A 20,195-nucleotide genomic window follows, 5' to 3' on the forward strand; every position below is an offset into this window, starting at 1 on the left:
AGTATTCACAGAGAGGGAAAGGTGATTACAAGAGTTGGCAAGTAAAATGAATATTGATGAGCCCGGAAGCATGAGCAGCAAATCTAGTAGTGTCAGTAACCTATCAATTGTGAAATTACTGGAAATGAGAGCATCAATACTGCTCTCTTATATGGCCTCACTGTGAGTACTGCTTTCTTTACCCGCACAATGGTTTTCGTACATAAAGGGAAGAGACGTGCGACCAACAACACCAAGGATATATCAATGAACACGCTTCTCTTGAACATTTCTTCAAGCATTGAATTACTAACTAGACATTTCTTGCAATTATGAGTAGTGCTGATGTTTCTGCAAGCAGAGAGGTATTACCTACCAACGTTACGCCATTGCATTACGACGTAAGATTGGAACCTGATTTCCAAACCTTTAAATTTGGCGGTCACTTAAAATTGGATCTCCAAGTCAATGATCCTAAAGTGGATTCCATTTGGTTAAACTCTTTGGATATCGATTTGCACTCTGCTGCCTTGACTGACGGGACTAAGGCAACCGAAGTTAAACATGACAATGATGAACAAGTCACTGAATTTAAGTTCCCAGCGGGTACCATAGCCAAGAATGGTGAAAAGGTAACTTTGGAGATCAGTTTCACCGGTGAATTGAATGATTACATGGCAGGGTTTTACAGAGCTAAATACGAGGATAAATTGACTGGAGAGACCAAATACATGGCAACTACACAAATGGAAGCTACTGACGCTCGTAGAGCTTTCCCCTGTTACGATGAACCAAATAGAAAGGCAACTTTTGACATTACTTTAGTCTCTGAACCACATCTAACCCATTTGTCAAATATGGATGTGAAGAAAGAAAGTGTGGAAGATGGTAAAAAAGTTACTAGCTTTAACACTACCCCTAAGATGTCTACTTATTTAGTGGCATTTATTGTGGCAGAACTGAAATATGTGGAGAACAACGATTTCCGTATTCCCGTTAGATGTTATGCTACTCCAGGTTACGAACATCACGGTCAATTTGCCGCTGATTTGACCGCTAAAACATTGGCATTTTTTGAAAAGACTTTTAATATTAAGTACCCATTGCCCAAGATGGATAATGTTGCAGTGCATGAGTTTGCTGCAGGTGCGATGGAGAATTGGGGACTTGTTACATATAGAGTTGTTGACGTTCTTTTGGATAAGGAAAATTCCACATTGGACCGTATTCAAAGAGTGGCCGAAGTTATACAACACGAATTAGCTCACCAATGGTTTGGTAATTTAGTTACCATGGATTGGTGGGAAGGTCTTTGGTTAAATGAAGGTTTTGCCACATGGATGTCCTGGTACTCTTGTAACGAGTTTGAACCAGAATGGAAAGTATGGGAAGAATACGTGGCTGACACTTTACAAAATGCATTGGCGTTAGACTCGCTTCGTTCTTCGCATCCAATTGAAGTTCCTGTGAAACGTGCTGACGAAATTAACCAAATTTTCGACGCTATTTCCTATTCTAAAGGTTCTTCTGTTTTAAGAATGGTTTCCAAATGGTTAGGTGAAGATGTTTTCATCCAAGGTGTTTCAAAATACTTACAAAAATTCAAATTCTCAAATGCTCGTACTGGTGATCTATGGGATTCGTTATCTGAGGCTTCAGGTAAAGATGTCCGTAAAGTCATGGATATTTGGACTGGTAAAGTGGGCTACCCTGTAATTAGTGTTAAAGAAGATGGTAAAAAAATCACCTTTACCCAAAACCGTTACTTGTCCACTGGTGATTTGAAACCTGAAGAAGATGAAACTTTGTATCCAGTTTTCCTTACCCTAGCTACAAACCAAGGTGTGGATAGCTCTTTAGTGTTGGACCAGAGATCTAAGTCCATTGAGTTGCAAGATCCAAGCTTTTTCAAAACTAATTCCGCTCAATCAGGTATTTACATCACTTCTTACTCAGATGAAAGATGGGCCAAATTTGGCCAACAGGCTAACCTTTTGTCTGTGGAAGATCGTGTTGGTTTAGTTGCTGATTCAAAGGCGCTTTCAGCTTCCGGTTATACATCTACTAAAAACTTCTTGAACCTAGTCTCTCAATGGGACAAGGAGCAATCCTTTGTCGTTTGGGAGCAGATTTTAGCTAGTTTGTCCTCTTTGAAGGCTGCTTGGACTTTTGAGCCACAAGAGACTAAAGAAGCTCTAAACAATTTCACCAGAAAATTGGTATCCTCCAAGGCTCACAATTTAGGTTGGGAATTCTCTTCCAGTGATTCCTTTGCTACCCAACGTTTGAAGGTTGCCATGTTTGGTGCAGCTGCTGGTGCAAGGGACACTGAAGTGGAAAAATCCGCCCTGGATATGTTTACCAAGTATGCCGCTGGTGATAAACATGCTATCCCTGCACTAATCAAACCAATTGTGTTCAGTGCTGCTGCTAGAGCAGGTGGTGTGGATAACTACGAAAAGATTTTACACATCTACAAGAATCCAACTTCTACTGATGAAAAATTAGCAGCTTTGAGAACTTTGGGTAGATTTGAAGATGCTAAATTGTTGGAGAGAACCCTTGGATACTTGACTGATGGCACTGTATTGAACCAAGATATCTATATCCCCATGCAAGGTATGAGAACTCACAAACAAGGTATTGAAACTTTGTGGTCATGGTTACAAACCAACTGGGAGGATATTTCTAAAAGATTACCACCTGGAATGTCGATGTTGGGTTCTGTGGTTATTATCAGCACTTCTGCGTTTACTTCCTTGGAAGTCATCGATCAAATCAAGAAGTTCTTCAGCGACAAGTCCACAAAAGGTTTCGATCAATCATTAGCCCAATCCTTAGATACTATTGTCTCTAAGGCCAAGTGGGTTAACAGGGACCGTGAAGTTGTTAAAGACTATTTGAAAGAACACGGTTACTTTTAAAGTTATATACGATCGTAGATAACTTACCCTAGTGCTGCGGCTGATAACACATGATATTCGTCATTACGTTACGTTGTGTGAGAACGTATCTCTTCGAGCATCATTGAAAAAATCTCGAAGCACCGGACTTTATCACGAGATGTATAGACATGATTCTATAAAAGAATGAATAGCTTAATGAAATTGTGAGATTATTCGGTATCTTTTGCTAAAACTTTAAGGGTACCAATGGCTGCTAAAGAAATTGACTTGAAGGCTGTAGAAGAGTTTCTGGCTGATCTAGCGTGTAATAAAGTTGGTCCCATCATTAAATCAAAATCAGGTTCTCAACAAAACTATGAACTGAAGACAGGTGCTAGAAACGTGGATATAGTTACCACTATTGATAAACAAGTGGAACAAATCGTATGGAATACGCTTAAGTCTCAATATCCTGGGTTCCAATTTATTGGTGAGGAAAGTTACGTTAAAGGTGTCACTAAGATCACTGATGATCCAACTTTTATCATAGATCCAATTGATGGTACTACGAATTTCGTGCATGATTTCCCCTTCAGCTGCACATCCCTGGGTATGACTTTGAATAAGGAACCTGTTGTAGGAGTCATTTACAACCCTCATTTAAACTTATTGGTATCTGCATCTCGGGGAAATGGTGTTAAAGTTAATGGAGAACCATTTAACTATAAGGAAAAGATTAGCTCTATGGGCACATTACAGTTGAATAAATCAATAGTGGGATTGCAGCCGGGATCCGCGAGAGAAGGTCCAAATTTTAAATGTAAGGCATCTACTTATCAAAACTTACTTTCGGTAGATGGTGGATTTATACATGGGTCGAGAAACTTAGGATCTTCAGCAATGTCGATGGCTTACATTGCGCTGGGTAGTTTGGATGCTTATTGGGATGGTGGATGTTACGCTTGGGACGTTTGTGCCGGCTGGTGTATTCTAAAGGAAACTGGAGGTCGAGTGGTAGGCGCTAATTCTGGTGAATGGGACATTGATGTCGATAATCGAAGTTATTTGGCACTTAGAGGTGCTCATAGCGGCGAAGAACAGGAGAAATATGTCAAGGAATTCTGGTCCTGTGTTATTGGAAATTTAAAATACGATTGATGCGACTTTTTCCATATATATAATTATATATATGTGTACTTTATAGAATAATAATGATAAGCCTTTTTATTTATAGAGGTAAAGGCATCCATCTTGGCCCCAAAGGCCAAATATTCCAACCATTGGCATCCAACCTTCGCCTCCTCCAAATTCACCAGATAATTCCCTAGCCTTCTCTAAACGTGCAGGTTCTACCGGTTTACCAATAGTGAAACCACGAATACAAAGCATACCTTGCCTTCTAGTAACATCTAACTCAGAATTCTCTTTAGTCTGTACTAGTTTTCCCTCTAAAGTCGTAGATATAGGTCCACAAAATATGAAATTAGCACTAACTCTTGGTGGCAATATTCTATAATCGTAAAAGTTTGTATGAGCAATGGGACCCATGACAGTATGAGGACAGTAGTATTCAAATATTACTCTCGAACCTAAGTGAGCTCTCAGATAGTTTAATTGTAAGGAATCTAAGGTATTTCCGCTCTGACCTCTCTTCAACTTGGGAACATTCTTGGGAAATGAATTCACTAAAGAAGAATCTGATACGCAGTCTAGCAAATATGTAGATCTTAGCTTTTCAATCGACTTTATAGGGAGTTGACCGATTGCTGTGAAGACCCCCTCAGTTAACAAAGCGGTAGCCCATTGGTACTTCAACTTTTGAACAAATGAACTGTTGGCTGATACCGACCTCTTGACTACGGTTAGCAATTCGTTAGCATCAGCCAAGAGTAAAGTGGGATTGTATAACTTGTTTAAATCCAGGGTATCCTGAAAGGAAACCTTACCGCCATGCAAAAGAACCGCAAGAACCTTTTGCCACACTTGCAGGCATAAGTTGAGACTACTTAAATTTCCAGTAACTGCCAGTGAATCCTTGCCATTCAATTCGTGGCCCAAGGGAAAATTACGAACGAACGATGCAACACCGCTCACTAGGCATCCTTGGCTAAAACTCGTAGTGTCTCCATGAGGGGATGTAAAATATAGTAAACTCTTGCTATCATCAGAATTATCCTCGGGTGCTGAATACATATACGAATTGTCGTTCTTGTAACCATGAATGAGTTGATCCCAAGATATGACATTTTTGTGGTCTCCAGAAATGTATGATGAATTGGATTCGCATACTATTATCAATTCGTACCATTCCTCACTTCCACGGAGTTGGGAAAAGGATTCCCACGAATCGACCACTAGAATGCTGATGTCTTCCAGCTTCTTACGGGGCATAGATGTAAGGAAATGGGGTAATGTATTATATTTAACGGAAGCCATCATTGATGCAATAGAAATAATAAACCCTTGAGATCTGGATGGTGTCACCAATATACCAACATTTCCATGGGCATTGGATAAGTATGTTTCTAAAATATATTTAGCCATACCGTTTATTTCCTGTAAGGATAGATCTTTAGATTGGTCCACAAATCTAATAGAGTTCTTGTCAGCTAAATCCATGATAGCACACCAGATATCTGCAAAATTACCATTACGAAGCTTATACTTGAGTGATAATCCCAGACCTGTTACCAGTGGGAATCCCAAAGGCAGTAAAAAGTTTCTGTATAATGCAGTTTCATTCTCTTTTCGAGTGGTGGTGACATTGGATTGTTCTTGTGCAGCTAATTCACTAAAATCACGTTTGAGATCCAAATAGAAAATTCTAAATATCCAATTCGTTGCCAGCAGAATGGCTAATACCGTCGCAATGGCCTTGATCAAGCTCAACCACTCCATTCCCGTTAAATTATCTAATTCATGTGAATTGTAGTTGTGAGAGTTTGGAAGGCACCTGTACAATGGATATATAAGAACTCAGGGGATAGAAAAAAAATTGCAATTATACTGGAGTGCATTGCATTTGTGACGTTAAACGACCCATAGGAGGCATTGTTGTGTCCGTTTTTTCTAGGCTTTCTATATCGTTAAATCTATGAGCTTAGCACCTAGCACCTATATATACAAGACATTGGAAACCTAATCTTAATTAGTGTAGAAATAGATCTAATATAGATTACAAGAATGAGGAGCGGCCACTAGAAACCAATCAGCAATGCTTTAAGATCTAGTATTGAACAGATCTGTTAATGCGACGATATAAGATGAGATGAATTTCGACGCGCTTGTACGAATCTACTGCATTCATTATATACACAACTCTAGGACTGAAGGATCCGGTAACAAGTTACTACGAAGTCTAATCCACTACAATGACTGTGGGATCAGATTCCAAGAGATGGATTTTGGTACTACCGCCAGAATTGCTCGATTGTAAAGAGAACGCCCAGATCTTTTCACTACCACATCCATCAAATAATACATCCAAGGACCGTATGCAACTAGTAGAATTCAAAGGAAAAGGCATTTACCAATTGAAATCTCATGAATTTAGTCGAGGTTGTTCCTACACTGATGATCAAGATCAGGCGGAAGACAATTATCATTATACAAAAGATGGTAAGACGATAAAATCTACTCTGGTAATTAATGAAAACGATCCTCAAAACGGGTATGTAATGGAAGATGGAGATTTTCAGTATTTATCGAAAACTGATATTACATTCAATCTAATTGGATTCTTCTATAAAGAATTCACAGTGCAAGATGAGAAGGATTATTTGAGAGAAGACGCCCCCACCACGATGCAGAGTGATAACAAATTTTTGGGACTAAGAGACTACCATGACTTACTTGTTGACTCACACGACCATGAGTGGAGCAAGGTTTCCCTAGAAACTTTTAAAGCGGCAATGGAAAATGTTGCAGATCCCATTGAAGAAGCTGGTGATATCTATTACAAAATAACTACTCAAAAGATTATGCAGTGTCTAATTCGAAAAACAAGGCAAATCCTAGATGCCTTTCCCACGACCATTCCAATTCCATCATCCCTACCACCGGAAATTATGGAATCTGCCAAAGTGACTATCGCTGTGAATTTATTGATATCACTGATTCCAAGACCTGCATATTGGCATTTGGTTAAATACACTGGTGAGGAATTAAATGTAGCAAAGGCGTTTCAGAAGTACGAGGACTATATACAAAATATCAAAGATGTTACCAAGGAGAAAGAATCACTAGTACAGAGTGCTATGAACGTAGGACTCACTAATGGGTCAAACTCGACGACGAAAACTACGAAAAAGGTCGTTAAAAAGACAGTATCACAGAGGAAAGTGGCTACGGGTAAAGGATCCATCGATGGATTCTTTAAGAGAGCCAAATGAAAACTGGCAATTGATCGCATCGCAATATAATATTTGATCTCGTATTGCCAACGTTATTTTGGTCACGTTCGACGAATATGAAAAATTACGAGGCTCTCGGTCCCAATGAGATGAGGTGAAGTGAACTATAGAATAGAAGTGAAAGACTGGATTCAATTGATTTCGAGGTAAAACATTGTGCTTTTGGGATTAAAACTTTATTAAAACTGCGATGGCAAAGGATATTGAATTCTCAACTTCGGAAAACAAGTTCATTTTAGATGCATTGAGGCAAAATCTTAGACTTGATGGAAGATCCTTTGATCAGTTTCGAGATGTTGACATTAAATTTGGTAAAGAATATGGTGATGTAACCGTTACAATGGGGAAGACCAAGATACACTGTAGGATAAGTTGCCAGATAGCCCAACCTTATGAAGACAGACCTTTTGAAGGTTTATTTCTAATATCCACGGAGACATCACCCATGGCGGGACCTCAATTTGAAAACGGTAACAGTACCGGTGAAGATGAAGTCTTATGTGTAAGAATTATCGAAAAGGCCGTGAGAAGATCTGGTGCTCTAGATGTTGAAGGATTGTGCATTGTAGCAGGTAGTAAATGTTGGGCAATTAGAGCGGATGTGCATTTCTTAGATTGTGATGGTGGTTTATTAGATGCATCTTGTATTGCAGTGATGACAGCACTGTTACATTTCAAAAAACCTGATATTACGGTACTTGGTGATAGAGTTACTGTACATCCTACAGATGAAAGAGAGCCTGTACCTCTTGGGATTCTACACATCCCCATTTGTGTTACTTTCTCTTTCTTTAATCCTCAAGATACCGAGGAAAACATCAAAGGTGATTCTAACGCGGAGATAGCCATTATAGATGCAAATTTGAAAGAGGAATTACTTCGAGACGGTACTTTAACGGTGACGCTAAATAAAAACCGAGAAGTGGTACAAGTTTCTAAAGCTGGTGGATTGCCCATGGATGCACTTTCATTAATGGAGAATTGTTACAAGGCCTATACTATTACTGAGAAATTAACTGATCAAATACTGGCGTGTGTGAAGGAAGATGACTCTAAGAGAAATCAATACGCAGGCCTTTTGAGTTCTGAAAACGCCCGTGATGCTACTTAATAATTGATTTTAATCTAAAACTAATTTTTTTTTTATTATTATTATTATTATTTGTTTTATTAAAACCCTAATTAAGAGTTGTCTCCTATCATCTCTTTCAGCACTTCCTCCCCATCGTTTGTGTTTTTCGTTCTCCTCAAATCTTGGTTTTTTGATTTAGGAATCTGATCCACATCTAGGTATTTCAAATAAAAACTCGATTGATCACCAGCAAGGTTCAGAATTGGATACAGGTCCTTGTCATTTATGCTAACGACAGTATTGCCACTTTTCTGTTCATTTCCACTTCCTTTTCCGTTAGCGACTTCTTGATTATGCTTAGTACCTCTAATGTACAAGAGTGCAGCAAGCGTCAGAGCGTAAATTACCATCATAGTAAGAAGCCATAGGAAATAAATTTCAAGGCTCTTTGATAATAGATTCCACTGTTGATTTTTTGTATACTGTTCGAATTGCAAGTCCTCCGTTAAGATGTCAGTATTTAAAGCCTGACCGTTACTGATCGTGGGTAATGCTAGTGATACCATGGTAGATGTAATTACGAGTAAAATAATAATAATAAGACTAAACTCAATCCTTTCATTGGCAGTATTAGTCCGTTATTTTTCTAAAAAAGAAACTCTTGGCAAAAATGCTTATATATGTATTGTATGATAGTATAATTTGTGACACAATTTCGACAAAATAATGATAAGAAAAATCAAGAAACCATCAAGTAATAGACCTTGCAATGCATTGAATTACTTGTGGAACAACTGTCATAAAATAGCAGGAACACAGTAGCCAATTGATCCAACTTATGAGGACTCTGTAGAAATATTTGGGCCGTCAATGTAATGTCTTCGAGTTATAAATTTGTATTATTCTCGCTTCACAGAATAATGCATCGCGATAACGTCACAGCACAAATCAAGGGTCCATTAAACTCACTAACGACTTACACAAGGTAACGATGTCTAAAGGATTACAATATATATTATTCACCTATTTCAATAGCTATCCCATTATTTCAAGATGCCAATCATTCATGCTGATGTATGCTTATTCGATTTAGACGGTACACTCGTCGATACCCAATACGCTTCTGACTGTGCTTGGTCCAACTTTTGTAATCGTCATAAGGTGGATCCTAGTGAAATTATGAACTCTTCAGGACCTGGGATCACTGGTGAATTCATAAGAAAACACTTTCCTTCACTGGAATTGGGAAGTGATGAGGCTGTTCAGGAATTAGAGTATTCGGTTGCTTATGATTACCTTGATTCCGTGAGATTAATTCCAGGTGCCAAGAAACTGTTAATAGATCTGAATACAAACAGTTTAACTAAGAATAAATTCATCAAACCAAGATGGGCTGTCGTCACATCAGGCTCACCTTATTTGGCTCACATGTGGTTTAGAACCATTCTTAGAGAAGTGGGAACACCAGAAGTTTTCATTACAGCATCGGATGTGACTAAGGATAAACCAGATCCTGAAGGTTATAGAAAGGCATGTTTTGAACTTTGTAACCTTTGGGATAGTTCCATGAAGGATGCCAAGAAGGTTGTTTTTGAAGATTCCCCTCAAGGTATAAAAGCTGGTAAAGGCGTTGGTGCTACTGTGATAGCGGTCACAACAACTTTTGAAAAATTCAAACTGTATGAAGCTGGTGCTGATTATGTAGTGTCAGATTTGACGGGTGTCCATGTTAAAAAGAATACTTTTACTGGCTCAATTATCTTGGATGTCCAAGACCCTTTGATCAACCAATCTAATTAACTTTTTGGAATAAAATATATTATTTACATGATTCAACTATATTGTTTTAAGTTTCGTGCTCTTTCTTCTGGTCCAGTTGAGATTTACTATCGAGCCAATATCTCTCATAGAAGTGGTATAATTCGAAGCAAAGCTCAAAGGCGATAAGATAAATGATGATCAGTTCTAATACCGTACTATTCTTTTCGCTTAAGACGCCCATAAGAGCACGGGTCTCCTCAGTGGAGTAATCTAATTTGCTGTTCAGAATGTTTATCCTGGGACCGATGTCAAGGTATTTCGAGGTTTCCTTAAAGATTTTTTCTAACTGGGGTTCACTCCAGTATAAATCTGGAGTCTCGATTAATTCCGAGTAGAGATTCAACTTACCTCTTATTAAAAATAATCTACCAATAGATTTCAGGGCATCTCCTCTTTTCAAATTTAAACGAACGCCTTTAGAAACTTTCTCGGTAATGATCCTGGTTTCAACAATATGTCTCTCCATAGCATTCTCTAATACAGCTAATTTTGTACTTCTCGAAAATCCACTAGAGAACGCTGCCTTGTGTAATAATCCTGCACCTGGATCTGTAGAATTTATCAATATTAAATCTCCCACTAGCAAACTTGTCTCTAAATACTTTACGGCGGCATGGTTGGCAGATTCTAACTGTACTGATTCTAGTTGAAGTTTATTCTCTAATTCAACGTAATCCATATCTTCACTTTCGAATTCGTCAGGATTCAAAGGATTTGTCCTTGCATCTTCGACTAGCTTTAAGATGTTTTGGTTCACCGTAGCTTCATCAAACCCCCAACATATTATAGATCCACTTTGACCCAATATCATGATATCACCAGTACTACCATTACAGTGATGTCTAAATGTTATAATTTCGTCAGGAATTAAACTGACAGGTTGGAAACCCTGACTATGCAATAGTGCAATACATTTGGATAGATCGTAACTTTCAGCAGTGGTAACCGTAGTGCAAGATTTCACCTTCAAACATTTCAACAGCACACTCTCTAAATCATCTCTAAAATTATAGCGTGTTAGATTGAAATGAGGAACAAACGCTCTCCTAAGGTTTTTTGATAGATTTTGAGAACTTCGAGGAGATTTCATCGTTCTTACATTGAGATCATCTAATCGAGATTGCCCTTCATTTTTCGTATTTATTACTGATTTTCCACATAGTCGAGCTCCTGAGAAGTATCTAGTGAATCTCAGTGATCCACGAATGGGTAAGCCTGTGAAGAGTCTCATATACGGTTCTTTTCAATGCGAGATAGTCCTAGCTTCCTCGACTTCGATTGGTACTTAATCTTTTTTACTTATTCTTAACTACGCGGAACAGCCGTTCAGGTAAAGTTCAAGTAGAGCCTAAATTATACATATACAGATTCAGAACAAGTGTGAAGAAAAGCATGGTGTAAATGCATTCCATTTATCCTTTGAATAATTTGCTTTAGTTTTAACGGAACCTACCTCACCTAGCTTACCACACATCTTCTTGGTATCTACCGGTGGTCTTCAACATCTTAACCATTTCAGTCGCATCCTCCTTCGAAATGGATTTACCATTGGCCAAGATCTCCACTAGGGCAAGGTGGACACCTTGAGCCATACCCTTCGCATCACCACAAACATACAAGAATGCACCTTCATTAAGTAGTGCAAGGACATCCTTCTCGCGTTCTGTCAGTTTATCTTGGACGTAAACTTTCTTCTGCTTCTCCAATCTAGAGTGTGCAACAACCATTTCAAACGCATTACCCAATTTCTTAGCGTAGACTGGCCATTCTTCTCTGTACAAGAAATCGTCCAAGTTTCTGGAACCGTAAAACAACAAATGTTTACCCAGCTTAGCATTTTCGGTAGTTTCCACGTATTTTACACGTTCTCTAATAAATCCACGGAATGGAGCCACACCAGTTCCTGGGCCAATCATAATAAGTGGAGTTTGAGGGTTGGAGGGCAGCTTAAAGGCAGAGCGACGAACGTGAACTGGTAATTTGTAACCAGAGAAAAGTGCACGAGGACCCCTCAAATCGAAATGAACATCTAAACTATCGGTACTCTTACCATTAATTTCCGCTTCAATGTTCTTTAATAAATTGGTAGCGACACCAACCACATTTGGACCACCAGCAGGGTTAGGGGCGCTTTCCACCATGGCAGTAGTGTGAATAGTTTGTTTTTCTGACAATGAAGAAGAGGAAATAGAATAATAACGAGGTTGTAAATGAGCAATGGATTCGATTAGGAATTCCCATGGTACGGTTTCCCATTTAGCACCTCCGGAAAGGTGTAATACTGCATCTGCCAAATCGAAGTATCTAGAGGTAATTTCAATGTGGAATTGGTCCTTATCAGCGGCTAAATTTTGTAATTTTTCCTTAATCTTTGCCGATGGTGCAAATTGTACAAGAGAACCAAAGCTTTGTCTGGAGATGGGGCCTGTAATTTCCAAATAATGTCTTACAGCTGCACCGATGGTAGTAGGCGTAGGGAAAGGTGTTTCGATAGTAGAGTCTAAGGGTTTCAAATCAAAGATGGTATCAGGGTTCAAGTTAAAAGCGTATAAGAATTTTTCAATTTTTTCGTCAGCATTAGATGGCCAAATTCCCAAATGGTCACCTGTAGTATATTTTATATTAGATCCAGAAACATCGAATTCACTGTGAACACAGCTACGGTCTTTACTTTTCATCAATTCGTGAGTCTTTATAATAGGGGCCAAATATGGTTGGTTTATATCAAATGGACCCACTTGGACATTTTCAGAATTGAATGAGAGCTTGTTAGCTGGCAAATAGTGTAAAGAAGGTTCACCCAGGGAGACTTTTTCGTCAATGGTTTCTAATTTTTCCAATTGGAAAGAAGGTTCAAATTTTTGTTCGTGTTCACTTAAATTCAATTGGTCCTTTAAGATTTCAAAGGTGTTTTCCTTCCAAGACAAGTAGTCTTCATCAGTAGTACCAGCACCATCATCACCAAGGCCGTGCTCACCAATTAGAGTGGCTTCCGCCTTTTCCATGTGCTGCAAGATTTTCTTGGAAGCACCATTGTAGAATTCATAAGTGGAATTACCTAACCCGAATAGTGTGTAACGAACATTGGTCAATGCACCTTCACTCAATTCGTTTAAGAAATCTTCAAATTGTACAGCACCATCTGGAAACTCACCTTCACCGTAGGTTGCCACGAAGATAGAAACCACCACATTAGATGGTAATTCTTTCAAGCTCTCAAAATCGTAGTTTTCCACATCTGCACACATAACGTTCAATGAAAACTTAGCTGCCAACTCTTTGGAGTATTTCTTAGCATAATCTTCAGCTGTACCAGTTTGGGAAGCGTAAAGTACTAAGTAGTTCTTGTTATTATCCTTCATGACTTGCAGGATATCACGGGAACCAGAATCATCAGCAGTAATAGCATCATCGTTGGAGAATAGCAGCTCTTTGATAATATCTTTCTTCATATAAGCTGCTACGGCCAAGATAAGTGCACAAAGCACTGCTAAATCTGTGTTATCCATTCCCGCTACCATGATTGTTTGATGAGATGCTTGTATCTCTAATTGTGACAGACAATGAACTAAACTGCGATCAATGCTCCTGTTCAAAGTCTTTATGGCCTCGTTTATAAACCGTTTTCGAACAGCAGTACGATGAATTGACGAACCTCGCTCGTTTCTTACTTTCTATGTTAAAAGTAACGTAAACGCCAAAAAAAAAAGAAATTCACCCAGAAAAGTTTCTCACGTGTGAGGCCCGATATTCAAATAATACCGTTTTTTTGACGCCCTTGTAGTCTCATTTTGGCCATTCTAGTTCATCTCGTTGTTTTTAGCGTATTGGATTTGCCCCTTGTCTCTAGTTCTAGTAGCTATTTCCTCCATCCAACCACATACCATCACGCATAAGAGTCTCCAATATTCTTTTTAATGTCCTCTTTCAAATGGGGGGTCTGATTAACATCTAATCCCAATACTTGTCTCATCATTTCCACCAATGCATCAATACCAAACTCTTGTTGTGTCCTTCTTCCTATTCTGTAAGATGTAATATTACCTTCGACATCGGAATTCTGTTCCATTCTAACGACATATTCTCTTTTATCTAACGTTTTCACAAAATCATCAATATTCCACTTCAAGATGGGTATTTTGGATCCATCTGTAGGTACACCGTAGGATTCTAGGTATCCAAACAATTCTTGTTGCAGAATGTTATTCTTAGAGAAGACAATGATGCATATCACAACCGTTAGCAACCCTTTGAACACTAGATCTTGATGAGTACTCAAGGTGTTACCCACCGTACTACTGCTATTGAAGTTCTCCTGTACGTAACTTTCATCACGCAGAACACTCTTATATAGAGATCCGCTTTGATCCAATCGTGCTTCATCCAGCTCAGGTATGCTCTTCATGGTGTTCAAGAGTATGAATCTAGATGCCTTCGTAGCTGATTTGTCTTCTTTATTATTACCGTTGGTGTTGCTATTATTGTTACCAGTGTTTTGAGATGTTGCCATATTGGGCCCCATTTTGGGCGGTAATCCAACCAAGTTGTAGCCATAAATGTCCTCTAAGATGCTATTCACTTCATATAACAGGGTGTTAAATGGTATACGGGTACAATTCTCTTGATTAGCATACTCTTTGGCAACATTTTGTAACCTCCCCTTAGCAATGATGGTGTTTTGAGATTCACAACTGGAAAGAATGAATCGAACTACTTTACGCGCTACTACTACAGCCTTATCATCACCGTATTCTTCGGCATCTATTCTGAAATCTTCCTCATAATCATTTTGGCTCATCGCTTCAGTTTAATCCATGGTACTCTAAATCATCCAAGACAGGGAAGTGTTGATATCAAACTTTCAGCTTATAAGCAAATGATCTACTTAAATTTGTAAAGGTGAAAATATAAACACAAAGAGTAAGAAAAAATGAAGGTACCCGTTAGATGCTAGGATACGATCATCTCTTACACTCAACTTAGTACGACAACCTGCCCTCGACGTGGGACCATAAAGACTCAACGAACCAAGTCTGCTCCTCTTTCTTGGCACCACCTCTAACTGCAAAGTAGCGCCTGTTTTCTAATGGGATCTCCCATTCACCAGGGTTAGCACCAACCATAATACCACCTGTCTCTTCTATGATACACCAGCCGGCACAGACATCCCAAGCCCATGGGCCACCTTCCCAGTATGCATCCAAAAGACCGGTAGCCACGTAGCATAGATCCATTGCAGTACTACCGTGACTTCTTGAACCGTGGATAAATCCACCTTTTTCACTCAACAGGTTATTAGTTGTACGCAATTTGGTTTCGAAGTTGCTACCTGGACTTTCAGCACGCTCTGAACCTGATTCCAACCCAATGATAGATTTTTGCAGAATTAGGGGACGTGGTGTCACTTGAATACATTCACCATTCAAAAATGCACCATTACCCTTGGAGGCATGGAAAGTCTGATTCAAATGTGGATTATGGACGACACCAACAACAGCCTTACCGTTTTCGCTAAGACCGAGAGAAGTACAGCTGTAAGGGTATCCATGAATGAAATTGGTAGTACCATCAATTGGATCGACGATGAAGGTAGGCTTGTCGCCAATTTTGGTCTCACCTTTGATAAACCCTTCTTCACCTACGAATGCAAAATCGGGATATTTCTTGCTCAAAAAATCTTGGACGATACTTTCCACTTTTTTGTCTACTACTGTAACCAAGTCAACATTGTTGGCCTTGTCCTCGTAGGATTCAAACTTAGTACCTGATTGGGATTTGATCAATGGGCCAATTTCTTTTTGTGCCAATTGAATTAGTGAAGTTTCAACTTCTTTCAATTGTTCCTTGGTTAATACCATTGTTATGTGATACTAGTCTGCTTAGCTCAGGTTTTTGAAGGGGAGAGAGGAACGATTTGATGATAACCTTCCCGACTTTAATATGAGCGATATTAAATAAATGATTGACAGCTACTTCCACCTCAGCTGTCAATCAATGCTCCCAATGGGAGAAGGGGGGGTATCAAAGCCGTTAATGAGTTGTTCGGGTAAGTTTTCATGACGTGCATACTTGTAAACGCTCTGCGACGGAACCCGTTTTATCGTGCGAACCGTTTGTTTCGAACCCTATAGACAGGCGGCAAAGATGTATATCCGTTCATTTCATACAGCGTCCCGTTTACTGAGTAATGGGACGGTAAGAGCTACCTTATTCTCTAAGAGCAAATGCGGTTTGTGTGATAATGCCTCTAACGTTATGGAAAAGGTTTTAAAAAAAAGGCCACAAGTCGATTATTCTGTGGTGAAAATTGATGACCCTAAAAACCACGAATGGTGGGAGAAGTATTGTTTCGATGTACCTGTGCTACATCTTGAAACACCAGTTAGAGAGGGATCTCTGATCAAAGTATTTCACCGATTGGAAGAAGAAGATGTTTTAGATAAAATCAAAGGTTTGGAGTGATTGACTAAACTTGTTTGGCTACTGGTAATAGCGATGCAATATTGTGTGTTTTTTAATGATGAAAAGTAGACAGTACTTTCTCTAGTGGAACTCAAATTCTTCTTTTCTTCCACCTATGCTTCGAAGGTGTGGAATCTTGTTCATCTAATAAGAGTAGCTTCTTGCGTGAACCCATTGGAGGTCTAATCTTAGTGTCACCTCTTTTGGCTATAACCGGTTTTATCGGTGATGGGTTCGTCAATTCAAGATCATCATTTAAAGAAGAGGATAGATCAAATTCATCTGCTTCTTCATCTTTATCCTTTGAATTAGACTTGAGCTGGCGTTGAGTTGAAGGTAGTGGCGGTGGCAGCGAAGGTGCTTGGGGCTTGAACATTGGGGCTAGGTGTTCTCGTATCCTCCTTTTAGCAGGCTCTTTTCTTCCGTTACCTTGGTTCTCAGGTCGTTTTGGTTGTTTTGGAATTTGTCTCATCTCAGCCGCTTGTGCTTCAAGCTGTTTTGAATAATCATGCTCGTTTTTTTGTAAAGAAGAGACTTTTTGTTTTAACCCGGTTACTACAGCTTGCATTTTCTCCATTTGATCCTGTAACTCCAGCTTTTCGGAAACAATATCTTGTTTATCTGATTCCAAAACAATTACTCTCTGTTTCAGACGCTTATAATCATCTGTTGTGTCCTCGAACTCCATTTTATTATCCTCTATCAACCTCTTTAAATTGCGGTTTTCTTCTTCCAATTCTAATTCATGTGCTTTTAATTGAACCATCTCCACGTTTAATTTTTGTAATTGTTCATTTATCCTCTGAATTTTGTCTAGTCGTGTTGAATTTTCTTTTTCGTACTGTTGACGTACGTCTTCGAGCTGAGCGGTACGCTGTTTTAGGGTATTGTTCTCGGACTGAAAGGCCTTAAGAAGTTCATTTTGGACTACTAGTTTATTTTCTGAATTAGCCTTTAAAGTAATATTTTCTTCATTGAGTCTTAACCACTTGTTTTTCTGTTGTTCCACTTCTGATGATATGTTTTCAATCTTACCATGCAACTCTTTCTCTATTTCCTTAAACCTGGCAAGTTCTGTTTCCTTAGAGATCAGCGAATTACATAAGTCCTCATATTGGGCCTCCTTAGTTCCTAAAGAGCTGAGTGCTTGGCTCTTTTGCAATTGTAAAGAAGAAATTTGTGATTGTAAGCCTGAAATATTTGCTTCATATTCACGACTGTTGGTTAAGCTTTCCTTATAGCTTGAAAGCTCTTGAGCCAATTTTTCCATCCATTTTTTTGATTTTATATGACCCTCGCGGACTTCATCAAAGAATCCAGGTAGTTTTTGTAAATGCTTCTGAAGGATTTCAAATGATTCAGATTGGTACTTTTGTAATCTGTCTTTGATATCTCCGGATATTGCCGTATACTCCTCAGAAGTTGTTTTTATTAGTTGGAAAGAATTAAGATTGCTGCTGTTGATTTTATCCTGAACAATTTGTAAACGATTTTCATTCTCATTTGACCATTTCTTTATCAATTCCCAAGATTCATCTTTACCTCTCCGCAACTCTGAAAATAAAGAGCTTGTGTGTGCATCAAACTTTGCGCTTTGCAACTCTGTACCTTCTTTAATACTGGTGCTTAGTTTATCGTAATATCCGTCAATTTGGTTGAATCTTCCCATAAATTCGATAAATGATTTCTGGTAATAATCAACGAGTGATCGATTGTTCTCGCCAAAACTTGTTTTAAATTCAGATGAAATATTTGTTCTCAGAGTTCCTATGCATTCGGTTAATTTTGAAATTGATGATTCGCTGAAGTTGTTCCAATCAACGTGATAAGCGCCGATGAAGTTTGATTCCAAAATACCAATTTTTTCCAAAATTTGAGATTGGCCCTGAGATAGATTTTGTGTCAAATTCACCATCAGTTCACCCCTGATCTTACCAAATTCTTGGACTAAGGAGCTATTTTTCAGCTTCTCCTCGCTTAATTGGCCAGAGCAGCTGTCCAACTCCCTTTTCAAATACTCAATTTCTTTAACCTTTTTAGCCAATTCCGTATCTGAATCCTTCTTTAAAAATCTTAATTGGGATAGATTATTTTTCAATCCATGGATATCATCTTTATAACTTTCCACTTTTTTCAAAAGCTTATCGTAGTTTTCCTTAAATTCCTTCAATTGAGTATCTTCCTTTTTCTTTTGCTCAAAAAGTAATTTGGATTTTTCACTGAATGAATTTAAAAGTTTTTTATATTCAGCAAATCTATCCATTATTTTTTCTTTGTCACTCTGATAGCTTTGGACCTGTGTTTTCAACTTGGAATTTTCAGTCTGTACTTTATGCAATTCTTGTTTTAAATTCGAGCATATCTTTTGCGTGTTGGTAAAGGCTTCTAATAAAACATCGTTTGAAGATGCATCGATATCACATTCCCTTTCTGACCGTTGTTGTTGTGATGCTGGTAGTACTGGTAAGCTAAGATTAACGGTTTTTGCATTTATTTGATTACTATTTGGAGTACCAGAACTAGTTCCACTTTCTTCTTTGGAGATTGGTACATCTCTCACTTCCGTTATCTCTAGATCATCCTCCTCCAGAAGTCCGCGGCCCGGTTTCTCAGCTTTGGTGGTACTCGGGTTAGGTGTACTGGATCTCAGCTGCAAGCTATGTCCAAATTTTCCCCCGTCAGAATTAATAATTGTAGTGGCTGGAGATGTAATATCTTCCTTGTTAGAATTCAAAAACAGATCTTCCAAAGAAGAATCGCCCTCTTGCGTGTTAGAATTCTCATTTGAAGCCTCATTATCCTTCACCCGCAGCTTCGAGAATATGTTAGATCTCGGTTTGAAGCCTAAAGAACTGTCACGAAAGAAGTTCGACATGCTCTAACCCCTTGTAAATTAGCCGCTGAAATGACTGGAAGCTTAAATTAACCTCTTGAGTTCAAACTTCTTATATAAAGAATCCAGCACCGAAGGGACTAGTTAGTTAGACCTTATTTCGATTCTAATTGGTTTTTTCACCACTTTTTGTCTCCTGGAGTTGTGATCTGTAGTTGTTGAGGTTGTTTATCAAATGTTTGGCGCTTAGAAAGCAGGGAAAAAGAGGACACCGCACTCTTTAAAACACATTTAATCAAGAAGAACCAGCACGAACCGTCATTGGGAGTTCGTATTATTGGGAGCTAATGAGTAGGTCTCAACTGAAGCTAGAGGGAGGTTACTCTCCAAGAAACCCATCGTCAGTAGAGGATCTTTAAGATTTACATCACATTTAGCTACCGACAGTGTACAGTACGACTGTTTTGAATAGAAAATAGGTACTATAGATCATTTCAGACCTTTATCTTGGTTCAGACATGTGAGTGTTTCTCCTGTTTTTGATTAGACATCAGGGACAAAGTGTACCCTTTCGCAAGCACCGGTACTATGAAATGACAATACTGATCACAATTAAAGCAACACCCTAATCTTCTACCGGCAACGTTTTTGTATTGTTGTGATTGTTTTCAGTTGTGAGCACACGAAATATAAAAGGTTGTCCCTTCTGTTTGACGACGACAACTGGCTAC

At 38.7% G+C, this 20,195-nt stretch overlaps 13 protein-coding genes across 13 annotated transcripts; 6 read left to right on the forward strand and 7 right to left on the reverse strand.

The window, feature by feature from the left end:
- Positions 1 to 311: 311 nt before the first annotated feature.
- On the forward strand, positions 312 to 2,903 carry AAP1 (arginine/alanine aminopeptidase; the record flags this gene model as incomplete). The annotated part of the gene is made up of 1 exon (XM_002498645.1): positions 312 to 2,903. One exon carries the CDS (start codon positions 312 to 314, stop codon positions 2,901 to 2,903), a length of 2,592 nt encoding a protein of 863 aa, XP_002498690.1.
- Positions 2,904 to 3,131: 228 nt separating this feature from the next.
- INM1 (inositol monophosphate 1-phosphatase INM1) lies at positions 3,132 to 4,022 on the forward strand (the record flags this gene model as incomplete). Its single annotated transcript, XM_002498646.1, has 1 exon — positions 3,132 to 4,022. One exon carries the CDS (start codon positions 3,132 to 3,134, stop codon positions 4,020 to 4,022), a length of 891 nt encoding a protein of 296 aa, XP_002498691.1.
- A 66-nt stretch (positions 4,023 to 4,088) lies between these two features.
- On the reverse strand, positions 4,089 to 5,762 carry DDE1 (Dde1p; the record flags this gene model as incomplete). The annotated part of the gene is made up of 1 exon (XM_002498647.1): positions 4,089 to 5,762. The coding sequence occupies one exon, from the start codon at positions 5,760 to 5,762 to the stop codon at positions 4,089 to 4,091; it is 1,674 nt and encodes a 557-aa protein (XP_002498692.1).
- Positions 5,763 to 6,235: 473 nt separating this feature from the next.
- Positions 6,236 to 7,255, forward strand: RNH202 (Rnh202p; the record flags this gene model as incomplete). The annotated part of the gene is made up of 1 exon (XM_002498648.1): positions 6,236 to 7,255. The coding sequence occupies one exon, from the start codon at positions 6,236 to 6,238 to the stop codon at positions 7,253 to 7,255; it is 1,020 nt and encodes a 339-aa protein (XP_002498693.1).
- A 211-nt stretch (positions 7,256 to 7,466) lies between these two features.
- RRP45 (exosome non-catalytic core subunit RRP45) lies at positions 7,467 to 8,387 on the forward strand (the record flags this gene model as incomplete). Its single annotated transcript, XM_002498649.1, has 1 exon — positions 7,467 to 8,387. The coding sequence occupies one exon, from the start codon at positions 7,467 to 7,469 to the stop codon at positions 8,385 to 8,387; it is 921 nt and encodes a 306-aa protein (XP_002498694.1).
- Positions 8,388 to 8,458: 71 nt separating this feature from the next.
- ZYRO0G16434g (uncharacterized protein) lies at positions 8,459 to 8,914 on the reverse strand (the record flags this gene model as incomplete). Its single annotated transcript, XM_002498650.1, has 1 exon — positions 8,459 to 8,914. The coding sequence occupies one exon, from the start codon at positions 8,912 to 8,914 to the stop codon at positions 8,459 to 8,461; it is 456 nt and encodes a 151-aa protein (XP_002498695.1).
- Positions 8,915 to 9,401: 487 nt separating this feature from the next.
- On the forward strand, positions 9,402 to 10,148 carry ZYRO0G16456g (uncharacterized protein; the record flags this gene model as incomplete). Its single annotated transcript, XM_002498651.1, has 1 exon — positions 9,402 to 10,148. The coding sequence occupies one exon, from the start codon at positions 9,402 to 9,404 to the stop codon at positions 10,146 to 10,148; it is 747 nt and encodes a 248-aa protein (XP_002498696.1).
- Positions 10,149 to 10,194: 46 nt separating this feature from the next.
- MRX10 (Mrx10p) lies at positions 10,195 to 11,400 on the reverse strand (the record flags this gene model as incomplete). Its single annotated transcript, XM_002498652.1, has 1 exon — positions 10,195 to 11,400. The coding sequence occupies one exon, from the start codon at positions 11,398 to 11,400 to the stop codon at positions 10,195 to 10,197; it is 1,206 nt and encodes a 401-aa protein (XP_002498697.1).
- A 232-nt stretch (positions 11,401 to 11,632) lies between these two features.
- On the reverse strand, positions 11,633 to 13,690 carry NCP1 (NADPH--hemoprotein reductase; the record flags this gene model as incomplete). The annotated part of the gene is made up of 1 exon (XM_002498653.1): positions 11,633 to 13,690. The coding sequence occupies one exon, from the start codon at positions 13,688 to 13,690 to the stop codon at positions 11,633 to 11,635; it is 2,058 nt and encodes a 685-aa protein (XP_002498698.1).
- A 365-nt stretch (positions 13,691 to 14,055) lies between these two features.
- NSE3 (Smc5-Smc6 complex subunit NSE3) lies at positions 14,056 to 14,967 on the reverse strand (the record flags this gene model as incomplete). Its single annotated transcript, XM_002498654.1, has 1 exon — positions 14,056 to 14,967. The coding sequence occupies one exon, from the start codon at positions 14,965 to 14,967 to the stop codon at positions 14,056 to 14,058; it is 912 nt and encodes a 303-aa protein (XP_002498699.1).
- Positions 14,968 to 15,148: 181 nt separating this feature from the next.
- INM2 (inositol monophosphate 1-phosphatase INM2) lies at positions 15,149 to 16,027 on the reverse strand (the record flags this gene model as incomplete). Its single annotated transcript, XM_002498655.1, has 1 exon — positions 15,149 to 16,027. The coding sequence occupies one exon, from the start codon at positions 16,025 to 16,027 to the stop codon at positions 15,149 to 15,151; it is 879 nt and encodes a 292-aa protein (XP_002498700.1).
- Positions 16,028 to 16,313: 286 nt separating this feature from the next.
- Positions 16,314 to 16,631, forward strand: MGP12 (Mgp12p; the record flags this gene model as incomplete). The annotated part of the gene is made up of 1 exon (XM_002498656.1): positions 16,314 to 16,631. One exon carries the CDS (start codon positions 16,314 to 16,316, stop codon positions 16,629 to 16,631), a length of 318 nt encoding a protein of 105 aa, XP_002498701.1.
- Positions 16,632 to 16,722: 91 nt separating this feature from the next.
- Positions 16,723 to 19,506, reverse strand: ZIP1 (Zip1p; the record flags this gene model as incomplete). Its single annotated transcript, XM_002498657.1, has 1 exon — positions 16,723 to 19,506. The coding sequence occupies one exon, from the start codon at positions 19,504 to 19,506 to the stop codon at positions 16,723 to 16,725; it is 2,784 nt and encodes a 927-aa protein (XP_002498702.1).
- Between the last annotated feature and the right edge of the window lie 689 nt (positions 19,507 to 20,195).

This window comes from Zygosaccharomyces rouxii, assembly GCF_000026365.1.
Source record: "Zygosaccharomyces rouxii strain CBS732 chromosome G complete sequence".
Taxonomy (NCBI): Eukaryota; Fungi; Ascomycota; class Saccharomycetes; order Saccharomycetales; family Saccharomycetaceae; genus Zygosaccharomyces; species Zygosaccharomyces rouxii.